We start from the raw sequence: 19,045 nt of genomic DNA, 5'->3' as shown, positions 1-19,045 counted from the left end.
CAACTCTCGAACCCTATTACTATATGCTGGGTTCTATTTTCGGCATAGGGGCACAATGACAAACAAGATGGGAAAAGTCACTGCTTTCATTCTTGTTTAACAGAAAATAAACAAGTAAACAAAATTATCAAGGTCATTTCAAATGCCAAAAAAGTCCTCTTGGAAAATAAAAAAAAAATGTAACGTGATTGGAGATTAAAAAATGACCAACTTAGGGAATCAGGGAAGAATTTTCTGTTGAAATGAAATTTAAACTGAAGCTTGCACAAGGAGAAAGAATCAGCCAAGTAAAGATCTGGAGGGATCAATGTTCCATGAAGAGGGACAGTGGATGCAAAATTCCTGACATAAAAACGAAGCAGGGCTTCCCTGGTGGCGCCGTGGTAGAGAGTCCGCCTGCCGATGCAGGGGACACGGGTTCGTGCCCCGGTCCAGGAGGATCCTAAAATGTGTAATAAATTCAGCAGGTGAGGGCTTCCCTGGTGGCGCAGTGGTTGAGAGTCCGCCTGCCGATGCAGGGGACGTGGGTTCGTGCCCCGGTCCGGGGAGATCCCACATGCCGCGGAGCGGCTGGGCCCGTGAGCCATGGCCGCTGAGCCTGCGCGTCCGGAGCCTGTGCTCCGCAACGGGAGAGGCCACAACAGTGAGAGGCCGGCATACTGTAAGTAAGTAAAGTAAGTAAGTAAGTAAAGTAAGTAAGTAAGTAAATAAAATAAATCGAAGCAGTCGGATGGTAGTGAGTGAAAGGAAAGAGGGAAGGGGTAGGCTCAGAGTGGGTAGCAGCCAGATGTTGTAGGCCTGGTGGTCCACCAGGAGGAGTTTCAATTTTATTCTAACTGAAATGTAAATCCTGTCATCAGACGTAATGCTGAAAAGATCACTTTGGGCAGCAAAGTGACAGAATTTTACGGATGGTTTCTACAAAACTTGGCCTGGGAGATGTCTGTCAATAGGTGTATCAATATATTTAATGAAGTGTTTGCACGTGAGGTTCCTCTAAAATTTAAAAAAAAAAAGTCTATTAGTTATTTCTCACAGCTAATAGTGACCAATCTAGCCACACTGTTATTTTCCTACGTGGGAAAATTTAAAACAGACAAGTATTAAGTACACTCACCAATGTGGTTCAACACCCCAATTTACTCTGTTAAAGAAACACTGATAAAGAGTTTTGGAAGGCAACTCTGTAAAACTTTTTCCATCCTTTTCAAAACCCTTCTGCAACTACACAACTAAAACATCACTTAGGAAGCTGGGTATCAGAATAGAAGAGGATTACTGTTCTATCCCCCAAATGAGGGGAATATAGAACCACTTTCTAGAGTTTGTTTTTATACTTCTCCATCCGATCCATCTTTCACGGAACAACAGGGAACCATTTCTTCAGTTAATGAGGTGATCCTGTTGAGAGCAGTCCTAGCAATAATGAAAAATCGCATCTCTGGCAGAACACAGGGCAAAATCATTGTTTTTAGTGTCACTATCAACAGCCTGGTTCATAAGTTAGGGATTTCAGTTAACTTTTCTACTGCTTGAAAGGCAGGTCAATTGAAAAAGCACCTCAGCTATTGGCCAAGGCAGTGAAACTGAGTTTTTCAATCTCATGGACTTCAGTTTGAATCCTAGCCCTGTCAGTTCCTTAACTATGAGAGCTTGGTCGAAGTAGATACTTCATTTCTCTAAGCATCAGTTTTCTAATCTGTGTAAGGGATTATAAATATGCACTTCCATATAGTTGTGGAAAGGATAAATGAGATTTATAAAGTGCTGGTACATTGAACGCAATCAGTAAGTGACAACCATATCAATATCCTTATGATGCGCCTTATAAGTACAGAGACGATGGCTCTTAAGAGCAGTAGAGTTGACACAGCCTATTATTCAATAAAATCTGTAGGAAATTTGTTTGAATTTCAGGATTCCTAGTTATGACAGAGACAAGGAGCCCAGTTTTTCTGAAAAGCCACAAAAAATGGCTTTCTTTTAAGTACTGTCTACTCTTTCACCCTCTCCTTTTAAAGAGGTTTATTCCTGGCCTTTGTGGCTTCTGGCAAAGATACAAGGGCATGTTTCAGAAGCAAATTTCCAAGGCCAGAGAGCAACTTGATACTAAAATGATTTCTCAGCCAGAGGTGGTGCCACTTCTAAATGGGGTGTTTGGAAATAGGGCAGAAGAGGTGTTTTTGCTTCTCATAATGATTAGGGGGTTGTCTGAGGCATTTGGTGAGTGAGGGCCAAGGGTACTAAATGTCCTGCAATGGGAGGAACAGTCTTGCCATGGAAGAATCGTCTGGAACAAAATGTACCTCCATTGATAACAACTTTCAAAATCACCTCCCATGGACTGACAGAAGGAGCACAGAACAACAGTGGGCTGCTCTTAAATAGTTGGTGAAATGCTTCTATGCTAAGCCACGTCATAACTGCTCAAAACATCTGTTTAAGAGATTATCCAGTTCAACTTCTATTCAGACGAGGAGAATCGGTCCCCAAAACGGGAAGTGATATTTTCAAGTTAAGGAAAGTGCTGAGACTCAAAGTTGGTTTCCATCCTCCTGTGAGTAAAGCTGACAATGTGCAGGTTTTGCACCGTCCAGCCCTGGGAGGCCCTGTTCACGGTTGTGTCTACCATGGATCTGGATTGTTAATGTAACAATGTTGCGGCTGACGGTAGTTAAATGACTTGAGGAAGGAATGACTTTCCTAATTTTCACCAAGTCATCCTTTAGACTAGAGATGGGGTTTGCCCACATTTTTCAGCTGATGTTCAACTGTTATAAAAGATGAAAGCCCATCCCAAGCGTCTTAAAAACGAAAGTGAGCCTTCCTTGGTTTTATACACCAGCAAGTAATATCAAGTTATCCTTAAGTACATGGCCCTTAATTGTGCAATGTCTGAATACAGCCTGTTTGGTGGGTTTATATTTGGGAAATCTCCAGAACAACACCAGGAACTATATGCAAATCTTCATTTCCCTAATAAACACCAACTAGATATTTCTAGTCTTTTAAATTTTCTTGTCATGCAATATGAATAATAGACAATAGTAAAAATGATGATTTTATGACTAAATTTTTAAAAAGATAATGCAAACTGTTTTTCTGCCATAAGTAGTGTTTTAATAGAAAAGTTATCAAGCAAATATGCCGATGTGAGAAACGTTAGAACTTCCAAGCATCACTAGCCAGGTTTAAATTCCTCAAAACCAAGTCTATGCCCTTACTAACTCGCAAACCCCCAGGATGTTAGAGTTAAAATAGATCATTTTTAGAATTCCTTCTTCTAACCCCTCTGTACCTGCAGACAGAGGAGCCAGAGCACAGAGCAATGAAGGGACTTGCCTCACATCACAAAGCTGGTGAAACAGCAAAGCAAGGGGCAGATCCCAGCTCTTAGGCTACAGCCCCGTCATTTTTATACGTATTGTTTAATGAATAGATTTGAATGAGGAGAGACAAGGAAATAATAGAAAAGGGCTTGATATGTTCATGGCTTAATTTGCAATTCAGTTATTGAATGAGGTAATGCTAATTATTTAGACTAGAAAATAACCTCTCCATTTGAAATGTTATCATTGATACCCATGAGAAAGTTAAAACAGAGATTTTCGCCCTTAAATAAAACAACTTCTAAATAGTGTCTTCTGTTGCAAGTGTGGGGTAAGCAAAGAGGTGTACCATACTTGGGCATCTCTACTCTAATGTAATTGGAGAGCTGTGCTAGAATGATGTCGTTGTTAATGTATGATAATCACTTTGTATTTGGCACAGAACCTACCATAAATGTAAATATTTAAAAGAGAAACATTGTTTCCCTCAAAAATGATGCCAACAGGAAAAAAGGAATAAACATCAAAAATTGAAGGGACACTACACATAAGAAGAAAATCACATTTTAAAGCAATGAAAGCTGATCACCACTTGCTTTCAGCCTCCAAGAGCCCACATGGAAAAAGGCTTATTTCAAAATGAGACAGATGTGAGTTCATATACTGGCTCTTATACTAACTTGTGGATGCTGGTGGGCTCTTTCAATTTTATGCCTCGGCTCCTTCCTTACCAAGATAGAGCTATTATTAGCGGGATATCAAAAGTTCTGTTTGTAAGATTATTTTTTGTACCTTTTGAGTTTTATTAAGTTGAACTCAGGTCAATTTTGCTTCAGTTTTGCCACGTCTAACATAGTAAATCGGAGTTAGAAGCAATTAACGCCAGGGCCTTAAGTCATTATATTAGGTGGAAAGTGAATAAAATTAAAATTACATATGCAATTCCTTTAAGCTAAAATATATATATGATACAGTAATTTTTACACTCTCTAGAGTTTGAGAACCATTGAGCCAGATTTAAGAGAGACATAAAAGGAAAGTCTTTACGTAGCTGTCTTGGAATTAACTCTGTCTTTAGATTAGCTATCAAGTTTGTAGCCAAAAGGAAGATGGGTGGAGTTTTTTTTTACGGTGTTCCTGCTTGCCTTCAAGGTTACTTATTATATTTCAATATGGAGCTGTGTCTATGGCCTTAATACATGGAGACAGATTTTATGATATTGTGAAGATTAAATAAAATAGATGATGAATTCATATCTCATATGGGGAGTAGCATATAAATTATGAATATGACATAGCTCAATTCTAATTTATAAAAGCATTAAGTGTGTTCTGTAAAAGTCCTTGTTTTTAAATCATCAAGCTTTTGGTTAGTTTTAGAATATTTATCTATCTGAAGTACAATAGGCCACTTCAGAAGATCTGTCCTCACTTTTATGACCCTAGCATTAGAAGAATCTCTCTTCTCCATGGATTTTCCTCTCTCCTTGACCTGGCTGCTTGGTCTTTCATTTTGCCAGTGACCTTACACCAAGCCAACATATGTGACTTTTCTCATTCCAATTACATTTCTTCTGATGCAAATGTTCTCATTAAAAACCTCAAGGGCTATTCAAAATAAACATGACCAGATTTTTTTTTTTCTTTTAGGTTGGTTCTTATCTAACCAGCCCATCAGGACTGCACTAATGATGTCAAAGGTCAGGTCTGTCAAAGACCCTCACAGTCATTTATTATAATTTACCACTCTTCTGAGGGTTTGTTTATTGACAAGGGCTTAAGGAACTCCAAATAAATGAATACATAAATCCTAGGACATGACAACAAAAATTGAAAAGAACATTTGCTTATCACTGATGTCAGTTATCTAAATTGCCACGGTAATTTGTGCTCCAGCTTTCACAGGACAGTGGGCCATGCTTCACTAACTGATCCTCAGCCCTGTTCCTAACACTGACAACCACACCCTTCTGAAAGTGAACAGCAGGGAATGGACATCTCAAATATAAAACCCTTATCTCGTGACCCACAGAAGGTGACGAATAAATGTCTGAAATTTAATCCAACAGTTGAGTAAAATCAAACCCACAGATCAGCTGCCCAAGCGTTTTCAGTGCAGTATTTTCTATTCCCATCAACGCTCCTTCAGAAAAAGGATAAATTATTAAATCCAAAGGCAGTGATAAATAAATCCATAGTATTAAAGACATCTGATAGAAAAAGTAAAGTGATGAAAAGTCCTGAAGTAAAGAGGCCAATTCCTAGCATACATCACCCTATCTGCTGGGTTTTTAGGCAAAAAGAAAACAAGCAAAAGCGCTGGCCTGCCCCTATGTGATCTTGAAGGAGTCCTAGCTTTGCTGCAGTTGTGAAAGGTGGTACCTTTCTTAATCCCCTCAGAGTTTACTTTGCATCCTGGAAACTGAAGACTTTGCATTTGTTCTCTCACACCAATCTGTTTGGGGCTCCCTAGGTGTTCAGCAGGTTTCTGTGGGCTAAAGTTCCTAACCACATCCGTGCTTTCAAAATCAGGAAAATGTTTTACCAGAAAGGAAAAAATGAAAAAGTAAACCACACTCATTATACCGGAGACAGCAGAGCACTGTGTCGGGCAGCCAGTCCACAGACAGAATATTTATTTCCCAGCTGGGATACTTCGCATATCAAGGACTATACAAACACAGCTATGACATCAACTTCTTCCAAACTATAGATAAAAGCACTCACTGTCTGACACTCACAATTATGCTTTCCTATCAAACTGCTGTGTTGACAAGAATTTCACTGGAAACTGACTAACGCCTTCTCAAATGCCTACCCTAGCCCTGATAAACACACCAGGCTAAAGTGAAGAGCAGCCTATTTGTAAAGTAAATTACTTCCTCACATTAAATGCACCTGGGATTCTGGGGGCCCTAGTATGCAGTGTGTCCAGACTACAATTCACACACAGAGTTCTGCCACTTCCTCTGTAAGTGAGAATTAATGGAAGAGCAGGGTGACATGTAAATTTTTTAATGAGTAGAAAGTGCTAAATTTGCAGACTGCATAACATTTTAATTTCCCAAAGTCAGGAAGTTCACTGATGCAGGCACAATTCTAGGCAGTTCTTGTTTGTAAATTGCAATTTCTAATTTGTCTACTGTGGCATCAACCCTCTTCGGCAAGAAGGAGTAATTCTAAATTCAGATTTGAACTCTTAACATATCTCTATGTGAGACTCCAATCTTCAAATGGGATTAAAAACCAAAGTCTGTAGGAATAGCTGCGGTAACGTAATAATCTACTTGAGTGTATTCATAAGTATATACAATGTACCATTTCTGGACCAAGCCACATATATAGTCCTTAGGTTGCTATTTTCAAAAGTAAGAGGCAAGCATGGATTAAACCATTATATGCCAACCATAACAGAGCAGATCTTACTACAAATTCATTATAAAGATTATAAAAGTTAAAAGTTATGAGGTCTTGGTAATACAATCGTATTTCAACATAAATGGTAAATATGCTTATTGGCTTAGCAGTTTGGGGGATTGTCTTAAGTGCTTTTTTTATTCTCTTGTACCTCTTTCTGTGTCTAGTGTGTCCGCTCTCTTTCTCTCCAAAACCATTTTATGCAAATTCTATTTCAAAACCATATGGCAAGAACTGGAGCTACTTTCATATAATCTTAGAGATGATATAAAGAAACCTAAATGGGTACACAGCACAAGAGACCTTCCATTACTGCCTTCTGAATAAGATACACTATTCTATAGTATTGCTAAGTAAAAAACGGTCTTATCTATTATTGTTAACTTTCTTGTATCCAAGATACCAGACATGTGTGCTTATTTTCAGTAGTGAAAAACACTCCAAGTCATTTACCCTTTCTTGTTCAATGCAATCCATACCTCTTAGCATACCTAAGAACTCCAATATTAAATTTTGTTTTCTAATTAGCAATGTGCTTATAAACCAATAATGCCCAACTTCTTTCTGGTATACTAAGTGACTCTTAACAGTTTTTAATTATCCTTTAACAATGTATTCTAGTGAAATAACACCAATTCCTGGAAGTTCTTAATTTGAAAGTGGTGTCTCCAGTGTAAGTACTTTTCCAGACCACTGAGGATATACCCAGTGTAATATATACATGATACATGTTATACTTCAATAACTAATGTGTTTGGACAGCTTAAAAATTTAGTGGAGCTTCTGAAATTGCTTAAAGACCATGACCTTTTTTCACAAATGAAATTATATAGCATCACATAATGAATCCAATTTACTAAAGAGTTTAAGAATAAGTATGGTTGCAAGGACAGAGTGATATGTATATGATAAGCAACCAGGAAATAATGCAAAACTGTAATTCAGTTCCAAATCCCCATGTCTTCACAATTCTTTTGTATATGTACTTGGTTTACTGGCTATAAGTAACTCTTGCCACCAAGGATTTTATACAACTATGATTTTATACAAGTATTTTATGCAATTACTTTTTATGTAACCTAATCTAAATCTAATCTAATTTGAATCAATGTGACCAAATTCCCAGGACAGATCAGTGATATTGCTACATCTCAAATAACGAAATGAGACTCCTGTTTCCAAGATCATGCAGTTGTTCTAGCCTAATCCTCAACACTCCTTTTTAAAAAGTCATTTACAATTATAAGCATAATGAAATACTAAATATAAAGAATATTGAGAATAGAAAGCATATTGAAAAAGAAAAAAGTTACCTGTAATCTCACTAGCATAAATAAATTTCATTCATCTTTTTCCTAAGCTTACTTTTATATAGTTATGACTGAATGCATACATAAATCCATATTCTGCTTTTCCATGTTAAACCACTATAAATATTTTAGTGGCTATATGATATTCCACCTTATGGAAATAGCATTTATTACTTAATCATTGCTCTAGTATTGGACTTTTGTGCTTTGCATTTTTTACAATAAACTACAAAGAATATGAACGTATTTGGCACATATATTTTAGGTATTCATGTTAATTACTTAAAACGTATTCACTGATACAGGATTCTTGGATCAAAGGAGAGGAATAATTTTAAAGCTCTTAACTCATATTGTCAAACTGCTTCCCCAAATAATCATAAAAATTTGTGTTCCCATTTGCAAAATACAAGAGATTCTACTTTAGTGCACATTTGCTAACATTTAGCATTATTATATCTTTAAAATATTGAATAATTTTGTAAATAAATAACCTCGAAGTCTTTTGGTTAAAAACTTCAGTTGGCATTGAGGAAATATCTGTATTTTTAAGATGTCTTACACAAAAAATTTGGTAAACAATTTAGAAAACTTTTAATTATCCAACAAAAAATTAAACATTCTAGGGGCTTCCCTGGTGGCACAGTGGTTGAGGGTCCACCTGCCGATGCAGGGGATGCGGGTTCGTGCCCCGGTCCGGGAAGATCCCACATGCCGCGGAGCCACTGGGCCCGTGAGCCATGGCCGCTGAGCCTGCGTGTCCAGAGCCTGTGCTCCGCAGCGGGAGAGGCCCCCAAACCCAAAAAAAAAAAAAAAAAAAAAAACAATTAAACATTCTAAAAACTATAAAGTCTAAGAAAAAAAGTATCTAAATTAAAACTATGAGCAAAACCAATCTCTAATATGTGTTACTTAGGCAAAATGGGAAATGGAATTAAGAATGGCCCAATTAGATAGTCAAAGCCATTAATTGGACATTTTAAAATAAAGATAGAACTACACTGTAAGTTCCATTTCTTAACTTTCAATATTTCTCTATAATTGTGATTTAAGTATGTCTCTCATAAACAATGTAGAACTGGATTTTTCCTGTAATTTTGAATTTCCTTTAACAGGTAAATTTAATTCATTTACATTATTATCCTTGATATATGATAATCCCTAATATATACCATCTTATTTGTTTTCATTTAACTATACTTTTTCTTTCCTTTTTGCTCCTTTTCTGCCCTTAAAAATCTTATTTTGAATTTATATATTCAACCTTTATGTGTGTAGTCAGTCTTAACATTTTAATTGGGACACTTGAATCAGTAAAGCTTAACACAAGTAGTATTACTGTTCTTTTCCTGAACAACACACAAAAATTAGAACATTTTAACTTAGATTACACCTTCCCATATTCTGTGTTAATGCTCTCTATAGTTTAGTTCCATTTTATTTTTAACTGCCCCTTAACTGGTCCCTCAATTTTTTAAAGAATTGATTTTCATATTTTTAGTAGTTTATTCATTAAGAGTTTGTGAGTAGTAAGCTCTATCTTGATTATCTCAAAAACTTTAAATTTTGCTCTCTTGAATAATAAATGTGGGACTTTTTCATTCTATCTTCCATGTGTTTTAACCTACTTTTTATATAATCACTCATTCTATCTTTCCTCCTTGTATTCTGAAAAGTTTCATGAGATCTACATTCCAGTTTACCAATTTTCTCTTCAGCTTTATCTAAAGCTGTCTCTGATCTGATCTGATGTTTAATTTTCCATTGAGTTCTAACTTTCAATGGATCATATTCCATTTGATTTTTCCCCAAATCTGTCTGTCCTCTTTATAATATTCTTTTCTTTCATTTGTGCTTATATTCCTTTTAAAAATAGTTTGTCTTTTAATTTTTATTTATTTTATAGCCTCACTCAGATTGCTGTAGGAGTCCATGTTATTAAGGTACTAACTCACCTATTTATTATGTTGCCAACTCTCTCTTACAGCAGACTATTCCCTTGGGTGATATAAAACTTTATGTTGTAAATTCATTTTCAGGAGCGGGCTATCTTTATCATAGACCAATGCACTTGGGTTGTGAAAAGAACTCTAGAAAATGCCTTGCTGTTCACTTCCGCTGGTACCCCAGTTTTACTAACTTTATAAACTGCACATACTTTGCTTTTTGTTCCCTGTACTGTATCTTAGACTCCATACCCAGAACTGGGTGTCGGAGTGTGGTTTTATCACAGGGTTAAGTGAAGACTTCATTTTTCTCTTCTCTACCATGAATTTTCCTGTAGCTTCGCTGGGCTGATGGGTAAAAAACTTCTAGTTATTTTTCATGGTGAGAACAGCCATTTATGAGACCCAGTTTTATTCAAGTTTCTGGCTTTCAACTGTCAGCCTCAGAACTGAAAGCCTAAAGCCTAGTCCCTAGGACTTACATCCATGTCTAATGCTCCTCTTGGTTATTCTGGTGTCCACTCACAGAGGTATACTTCTCTAGATTTGAGTTCCTACTTCATTTCTGCTACTTGAGGATTTCTCTTTCTTTTGAACTTGATATGCCCTCGCCCTCTCTCTCTCTCTCTCTCTGTCTCTCACACACACACACACACTCCAAATGTGTGTATGTCTTTTAAGTTTAAACATTTTATCCAATATTTCTACATATTTTGAGTCAAAGGTATTTATAATGAGAGAAATGGCTAAGGAAGAAATATGTCTGAATATTATTTTGAACAAATTAGTGAATAAACACTGAAGCAATATTTTCTATATATTTCACATTGTATTGCTCTTAAGTACCAATCTGACTTTTAAAATATACTACACTGTGTTATCTAGGTAACTCTGAATTCTACTGACATCCATTATGAACTCCAAATTTCTCCTTCCTAGCAGTATATCTACATTTATATCCAAATCATTTGTAGACAATTTTGAGTAGATTCAGAGGTTGTACTGCCTCCCTAGTCCAATGGTAAGTAGGCTAGCTTTACTTTGAGATAAATAGCTCTTTATCAGTATTGCAATATTATCAGTGCATTGAAGACACTAATTTTCCTAAAGTACATAAACATTAAATGATAACTCCTAATTGTCAACTGCAAGTTTCTAGCTCTTTTCTACTCCCATTCTTTTTCTTAATGCAGACCATGTCCCTCTTACAAGCTTGGTACTTACACTATCAGAAAGCCTCTTGTTTTCCAAAATAAGGACCAAGAACATTATCATTTCTTTGCAAAACTTAGTCGGCAATACTATGCCAGAAACACCCAGCTTACTGGTAAACAGAAACTATAGCTTTCACTGTAAAATACTATAATTACTCAGTGCAACAGTATCTGAGGTTTTTATCACTGAGGAAATCAATAATAGCACAGACTACAGCTCTCCTTTGCACTACAGTAGATACAGCAGGGCAGATGAAAGAGTTTATTGACCTAGTAGAGACTGTTACTACAGCAAATCAGAATTATGAAAGGAAACAGCTTTTTAACTAATTAATTCAAACACCCAAATGTTCCAGGCTAATAGGAGACTTGATAAATAAACAAATAACACCTCTTGGAGCCTCATTTCCTTTCCTTACTTACACACACACCTCATGCCATCATTATTGGTAAACATCCAATCATTAGAAAAAATTCTATTAGTGCTGTAAGAAATCAGCTAGATGCTAAGGGGATGCTATGTCATGAAAGTCTTAACTTGAATATTTCATGCTTGTATTTGACAAATGTCATAATTTATAATGTGTCATTTGTGTAAGGAATAAAAGGCCCAATGCTCCATCTTGCAGCAATGTACTCCTTGTTAAATATGTTGCTTTAGGAATTTTTAAATATGCACAATAGAAACAGTGGGCATTAAATCACCCAAAGTTGAAGAGTATAATATTGAGAAAGGGAGTGAGAGAAACTTCAAATATTGCTACTTTCAATCACATGAATCAATTTGCTCAGCACTACAAGAATACTAAATCATAAAAATGTTAAAAAATAACTTGTGTATGGTATGCTTTCATTTTAATCGTCAACTCAGACTAATACCAAGAGGAACAAACCCTGGATCTCTGGATAAATGGTTAGTAAAAGAGCTGTATTCTTTTCATCCTGTGTTTCTGGTACAAACTCAGATGCACAGCAGTCGTTCCCAAATCACAACCAGAAGCTATGCTTTACACCCAGCTGCAGTCTGTTCTCAAGAATACCATGTACCGTGGACAGAAAAACAAGAGGCCCACTGGATTTTTATTCTGTGTCAGCAATGTAATTACCTATTTGTATTTTAAGTAAGGTTTCTTTTTAAAGGTCCCTGTGTGTATAGACTCTGGAAAGTAAACAGAATTTCATAAATGTGCTGAAAATATCTTATTCTTAAATGACAAATACAAATATATTCCACAAGCAATCTGTAATGTGTTATAAGAAATGTCAACATTTGGCTGCCATTAGGGAAGATCCAAAGACAGCACACTGTTTGATCCATTCATCTGTTATAGGTGGGATTTCAGAACAATTCTTAGTACCTTAATTCATGGTCATAAAAGGGATGGTAAATTTTGTACATCTAAGGGCTCCTCAATAGAGGAGTGAGAGTCTGCAAATATGCAAATCCAACCACCATCTCATTAAGAAAATCTAAGGAAAAAGGCCATGAAAAATGTGGAATATTTAGCTTATAGCACCTATTACATTCTTGAGCCAATCGTCTACACCCATTTTTAAAACTTTATGTTTTATAAACATTAGTCCCTTTAGATAAATGTTATAATTTCTAATACAAACCCAGCATCTTCAAGGTGTTGTGAAGATGTTCACACTAAACACTTGTAAACTGGTCAATCTACTTGCACAAATATTTCCTGTCCTTATACATATATTTTAAATTTCAAGGACACTGGTTCAGTAACAGCCATGAATTAGAAATAAACAGCTTACTTTTTGGAAGTCATGTGACTCTATGAGGAGCTTAGGGTGCCCTTTTGTGCACTATAGTGAAACTGAGTAGCACTTCCCTGCCCTGAAAAGAATGACAGCCCCTCCACGGAAACAACTAAATCCCTTTTTGCTCACGGAAAAGCAATACTGTGTGTGTCATCTGTTAACTGGATACAGTTATTTTTCATACTGGGTTCTGGGAGATTCATTTTTTTCAATTTTGACAGAGACCCATGATATTGGTATAGTACTGCGTTTTTGTTTAAGAAATTTTTATTTTTTGATATTTCCTTTAAAGAAATCCAAATGGTTAAACCCCAGACCTCCCCAGTGTCTGTCGTTGGCTCAAATAGACTTACTCTGCATGCACAGACCATCCGTGCAGTTCTTGGATTGCAGGACGAGGCCGTCGCAGTCCTTGCCTCCGTTCTTGGGGGCTGGTGCCGTGCACTCCCTCCTGCGCCAGTGCGTGCACTCGGTCCCACAAGTTGACCACTTGCTCCATGAGGTCCACCTGCCATCCACTGCCACACAAAAACAGCATCGGGTCAAAGGGAGAAGGAACTTTTTGAGGGCAGAGAGGAGCAGAGCACAAGCAGAAACAACACAACACCAAACACTGAAGAAAATGCCTCCCCCCGACCCCGAGGAACACTGCATTCATTTTAACTGCTGAAGTAGTGCATGCTCTACATACATTGTGTGGGCTCTTCGAACTTCCCTTACGAGGTGTGTGACTATTTCTTCACTGACCAAGCAAATGGAAGCTTAATGGGACACACAGAAACCAAAGCTGTCACCAGGAGCTGCATAAAAGTAAATCCTGGTGGTTTTTCTATTAAAGGGGAAATGTCTGGATTTTGGATTGAAAATTAGGGAACCTCTTTTTGGATCCAAGATTCCTTCCTGCATAATGTAATGTGGGTAGTGCAAGTAAACCTCTGTGGGGTTCAGGAGAAGAGGCTGGTAGAGTGTGGAAGAAATCCATCCATCCATCCATGTACCTGCACCCCTCATCTACATCCTATACATTCTTTTTATTTTTTCATCCATGCTGCTTGATTCTAACATCTTCTGCAATGACTTCTTGAAAAGTCTATATTATTTTCCATTTATTATTTGATTTCATTCCATTATCTGATGATATATGTTGCTATTTTTATTTTAAAAATAATATTTAAGCACATTCCTTAATGTGAATTAATTCACATTCCTGAATTCCTGTGATTCAGTCATTTAGAATAGATTCACTTTCTTCTTAATTTTTGTGCTTGACTTGTTAGTAAACTTCAGTGATAAAGAGCTAAGATATCTCTATTTTAAAAACTTAAATACTCTAGTACATTCTTTAAAGGTTCTTACATAAATAGGAGGAAAATATTAAAATAAGAGTTAAATTTTTTAAAATTTCCCTGAAATACATAAATAATCATCTAGGATTCAATGTAAGACAATCGCAAACATCATTTATTGAACATGCAATGTACATGTGTTATACCTACATATTGACAGAAATTAGATCAATTTTAATAATCTACATAGTTTGGGAAATCTGTGTGATTTCATATTCAAATTATTGTGTAACTATATGTATTATGCATAATATGTATAGAGATATAAATATGCCCACATGAAAAAATGATGAAAGTATTAATATTTCAATTGTACAGTTAGCTATATAAGCAACTCCCAGCTATCTGAAGAAAAGACATTTGCTTTGACCTAGACCATCCCAAAGTACACACACACACATTTCTATTTCAACTAAATGCTCAGTGCATTTCTAATTGTGGGAGTCAGTATGCAGACAAAACATAGGAGCGTACAAGAGAAAACACTGAAATTCTTAGCCTAGCTAAGTGTCAAAGTTTGTTCCATAAATAAAAGCTCTCAAAGGGTTCAGTGTGGGATACTGTTTTGATATTCGGAAATGAAAACAGGAATATAAAATTTATATTACGGTTTTCTCTCCAGTTCACTTCTCCAACCCATCTCTGAGAAAATTCTACTAAAAGGATGAACCTGACATAAGTTAGGCACAATAAAGGGAAGTAAGTAGTCTTTGTATCTAAATAATGAAAGTGACAATATAATAGCTACCCCAATGGGATACAATAAATTTATGGGTTATTTCAAAATAATTTTAGCTTAATTTTTTAATATATTTTATAATTGGACATTTTAGTGGGTTTTGGCAAATAATAACTTCAATTTACCAAAAGATAAGAGCTTGGGACAACATGAGATAGCACAGAAAGATGTTCAGAGGCAAAGGGATGCAATCTTGCTATAGGTACCATTGCAAATAACTCAAAAATAGGTGACCAACACGTACAGATAATAGAGGACTGCACCGTATTTTCAAAATCCATTAGCTCATGTGTCAGAAAGCTTAGACTTCCTTTTAATTCATTCCAGATGTTTTATTTGCATTTGCCCAGAAACTGACACCAAATATCAAGTACTTCACCTAAAACATTTTCTAAATTTCAGTTCCAATTAATTTCCATGGCCTTCTGGAGATCAAGGTTGTTATCCTAAATGTGTGGCTTTCAATGCTGCTCAAATGCCTTGAATTACAGATCCTGCAATCTTGGTTCCAACAGTTTTGTTGAGTAATAGAGAGGGATTATGTTTATGTGTGTTTAATCTCTTGTTTTATACTATTTTGTATGTTAGGGTAATAAAGTTAAGTACTCTTTTGGGGGAAAAGACCTGAGGTCCCAGCAATGTAAGCACTGAATGGGATGATGGATTGAAATAATGTTTACCACACACTCCTGTGAAGAATAAGGCTTTGTGGGACTTCCCTGGTGGCGCAGTGGTTAAGAATCCGCCTGCCAGGGCAGGGGACACGGGTTCGAGCCCTGGTCCAGGAAGATCCCACATGCTGCGGAGCAACTAAGCCCGTGCACCACAACTACTGAGCCTGGGCTCTAGAGCCCGTGAGCCACAACTACTGAGCCCATGTGCTGCAACTACTGAAGCCGCATGCCTAGAGCCTGTGCTCTGCAACAAGAGAAGCCACCGCAATGAGAAGCCTGAGCACCGCAAGGAAGAGTAGCCCCCGCTCCCTGCAACTAGAAAAAGCCTGTGAGCAGCAACAAAGACCCAACACAGCCAAAAAAAAAAAAAAAAAAAAAAAAAAAAAAGACTAAAGATTTGTATATATACCCTAAAACTCATTTCTAGAATGGGAAGGGACATGTGGAAGGAGAGCGCTGGGTTGCTTACCTGGGCATAACGTGGTGCAGGCTATTTTCTGCACACTCTGCCCTTCACAGAAGGCACCACCATTGAGTGGGGCTGGGTTGGTGCAGGTCCTTGTGCGCTTCTGATACCCTCGTCCACAGCGGCTATTACACACAGACCACTCTGTCCAGGTAGACCAGCCACCATTTACTGGAAAGAGATAAAAAATAAAATGTAAACTAAACATATGTGCGTACACACAAACCACACACAACACATAAAAGTTGTATCCCAAGTGACCATAAAAAAATCGAAAACTTCAAAGCTATAAGAGACCCTGGATATCATTTCACACGTATACACAATGGAATATTACTCAGGCATAAAAAGAAATGAAATTGAGTTATTTGTAGTGAGGTGGATGGACCTAGAGTCTGTCATACAGAGTGAAGTAAGTCAGAAAGAGAAAAACAAGTACCGTATGCCAACACATATATATGGAATCTAAAAAAAAAGGTTCTGAAGAACCTAGGGGCAGGACAGGAATAAAGATGCAGACATAGAGAATGGACTTGAGGATATGGGGAGGGGGAAGGGTAAGCTGGGACGAAGTGAGAGAGTGGCATGGACATATATACACTACCAAATGTAAAACAGATAGCTAGTGGGAAGCAGCCACATAGGACAGGGAGATCAGCTCGGTGCTTTGTGACCACCTAGAGGGATGGGATAGGGAGGGTGGGAGGGAGACGCAAGATGGAGGAGATATGGGGATATATGTATATGTATAGCTGGTTCACTTTGTTATAAAGCAGGAACTAACACATCATTGTAAAGCAATTATATTCTAATAAAGATGTTAAAAAAAAATAAAATTGCATTGCAGAGCTGAAGAATCTAAGCACAGAGACAAATAAAATGAATTTTCAACATCTATTTACCTATTCAGAAAATAGGACTGTGTTCTCCTCTCCTTAGCCAGTGTTGTTTTAAAAAACATCCTCTTACCTAGTAAAGCTCCAAAAATTACTTTTGGCAACTTATCTCAAATAATATATGTTTACATCCTTATACCAAGGCTGTGAGTGACTATGAAGCATGGGAACTGATAAAATCATTTAGCCTTTTCTTAATAACAGATGACTGATTATTTTTCTTTAGCATATGTAAACTTTATAACCTTTTAAGGACTTTTAGTTTCATTAATAAGTGAATCTAGTTTTTAAAGAAGTCTTGATAGCTGGATTTTTAACTAATTGAGTATCTATTTGAATGAATTAGCGATTAGTTGATGTAACTGAAATGGACACTTATTTTGTGTATAAAGGGTATTTACGGTGTTTGGTGGAGCTGTCAGTATAGGTGTGATGATAAAACCTACTCCCTGGGACTTCCCTGGTGGTGCAGTGGTTAAGAATCCACCTGCCAATGCAGGGGACATGGGTTCGAGCCCTGGTCCAGGAAGATCCCACATGCTGCGGAGCAACTAAGCCCGTGTGCCGCAACTACTGAGCCTGCGCTCTGGAGTCCACGAGCCACAACTACTGAAGCTTGCGTGCCTAGGGCTGGTGCTCTGCAATAAGAGAAGCCACAGCAATGAGAAGCCCGTGCACCGCAATGAAGAGTAGCCTGTGCACTGCAGTGAAGAGTAGGCCCTGCACGCCACAGCTAGAGGAAGCCCATGCACAGCAACGAAGACCCAACACAGCCAATAAATATATATTTTTTAAAAAAACCTACTCCCTAACACTATGTTCACTACCTCTGTAGATCTTGCTCTAGAAAATACTCTGACATACTTTTGTATATCAATATATGAGTCTGTGAAATCATTTTAATTAAGCAATTTCTAACAAAAATTATTTGCTGGTGGTTAAAACATGGCACAACTAGTATATGTATCTGCTTCCTGATGGTAAAGAAGAGTGTTACTCAGATAACACAAACCTTACATGTGAACATCATATACCCATCATCTCCTTCTCTAGAAACTTATGCAATAGACAATAATCATGAATGTGTTATACATACAGACATAGACTATTTTTCACTGGAGAGTTATTTTTTTATATAAACTGAAATCAATTGTGATGTTCAATAATAGGAACGTGGTAAACATGTATGTTCGTGAGATTGACTCCTAGGCAGCTATTGAAAATGACTCAGTATACATGCGCCCTATGTTCATAGCAGCACTATTCACAATAGCCAAGACACGTAAACAACCTAAATGTCAATCGACAGGTGAATGGGTAAAGAAGATGTACTGGGACTTCCCTGGTTGTCCAGTGGTAAAGAATCCTCCTTCCAATGCAGGGGACGCGGGTTCGATCCCTCATGGGGGAACTAAGACCTCACACGCTGCGGGACAGATAAGCCTGTGTGCTTCAACTACTGAGCTTGTGCACCTCAATGAGAGAGCCCGCGTGCTGCAAACCACAGAGCGCACATGCTCTGGAGCCCGTACACAACTAGAGAGAGAAAAACCCACATGCTACAACTAGAGAGAAGCCTGCGCGCTGCAACAAAAGATCCCGCATGCCTCAAAAAAGATCCCGTATGCCGCAGCTAAGACCCGATGCAGCCAAAAAATAAATAAATAAAGGGGAAAAAAGGGCTAGCCATCAGTCTTATTTAAAAAGAAGATGTGGTACATATACACCATGGAATACTACTTAGCCATAAAAAGGACAAAATAATGCCATGTGCAGCAACATGGATGTACCTAGAGATTATCATACTAAGTGAAGTGAGTCAGAAAGAGAAAGATAAATACAATATTACTTACAGGTGGAACCTAAAATATGACACAAATGAACCTATCAATGAAACAGAAACAGAATAAGGGATATAGAGAAGAGACTTAA

General features: G+C 37.3%; 1 protein-coding gene across 2 annotated transcripts in view; it reads right to left on the bottom strand.

Moving 5' to 3' along the window:
* Positions 1-19,045, bottom strand: part of UNC5C (unc-5 netrin receptor C) — a 389,709-nt gene that overhangs the window by 47,285 nt on the left and 323,379 nt on the right. For both annotated transcript variants that reach the window (XM_024736100.1, XM_024736099.1), the window contains exons 6-7: positions 16,221-16,388; positions 13,346-13,510 (exon numbers count right to left, since the gene is read on the bottom strand). In XM_024736100.1, coding sequence (XP_024591868.1) covers positions 13,346-13,510; positions 16,221-16,388 — 333 coding nt within the window. The remainder of the gene's footprint in view (positions 1-13,345; positions 13,511-16,220; positions 16,389-19,045) is intronic.

This window comes from Neophocaena asiaeorientalis, unplaced genomic scaffold (assembly GCF_003031525.2).
Source record: "Neophocaena asiaeorientalis asiaeorientalis breed wild unplaced genomic scaffold, Neophocaena_asiaeorientalis_V1.1 scaffold7, whole genome shotgun sequence".
NCBI lineage: Eukaryota > Metazoa > Chordata > Mammalia > Artiodactyla > Phocoenidae > Neophocaena > Neophocaena asiaeorientalis.
This window is presented reverse-complemented; position numbering and strand designations above follow the sequence as displayed.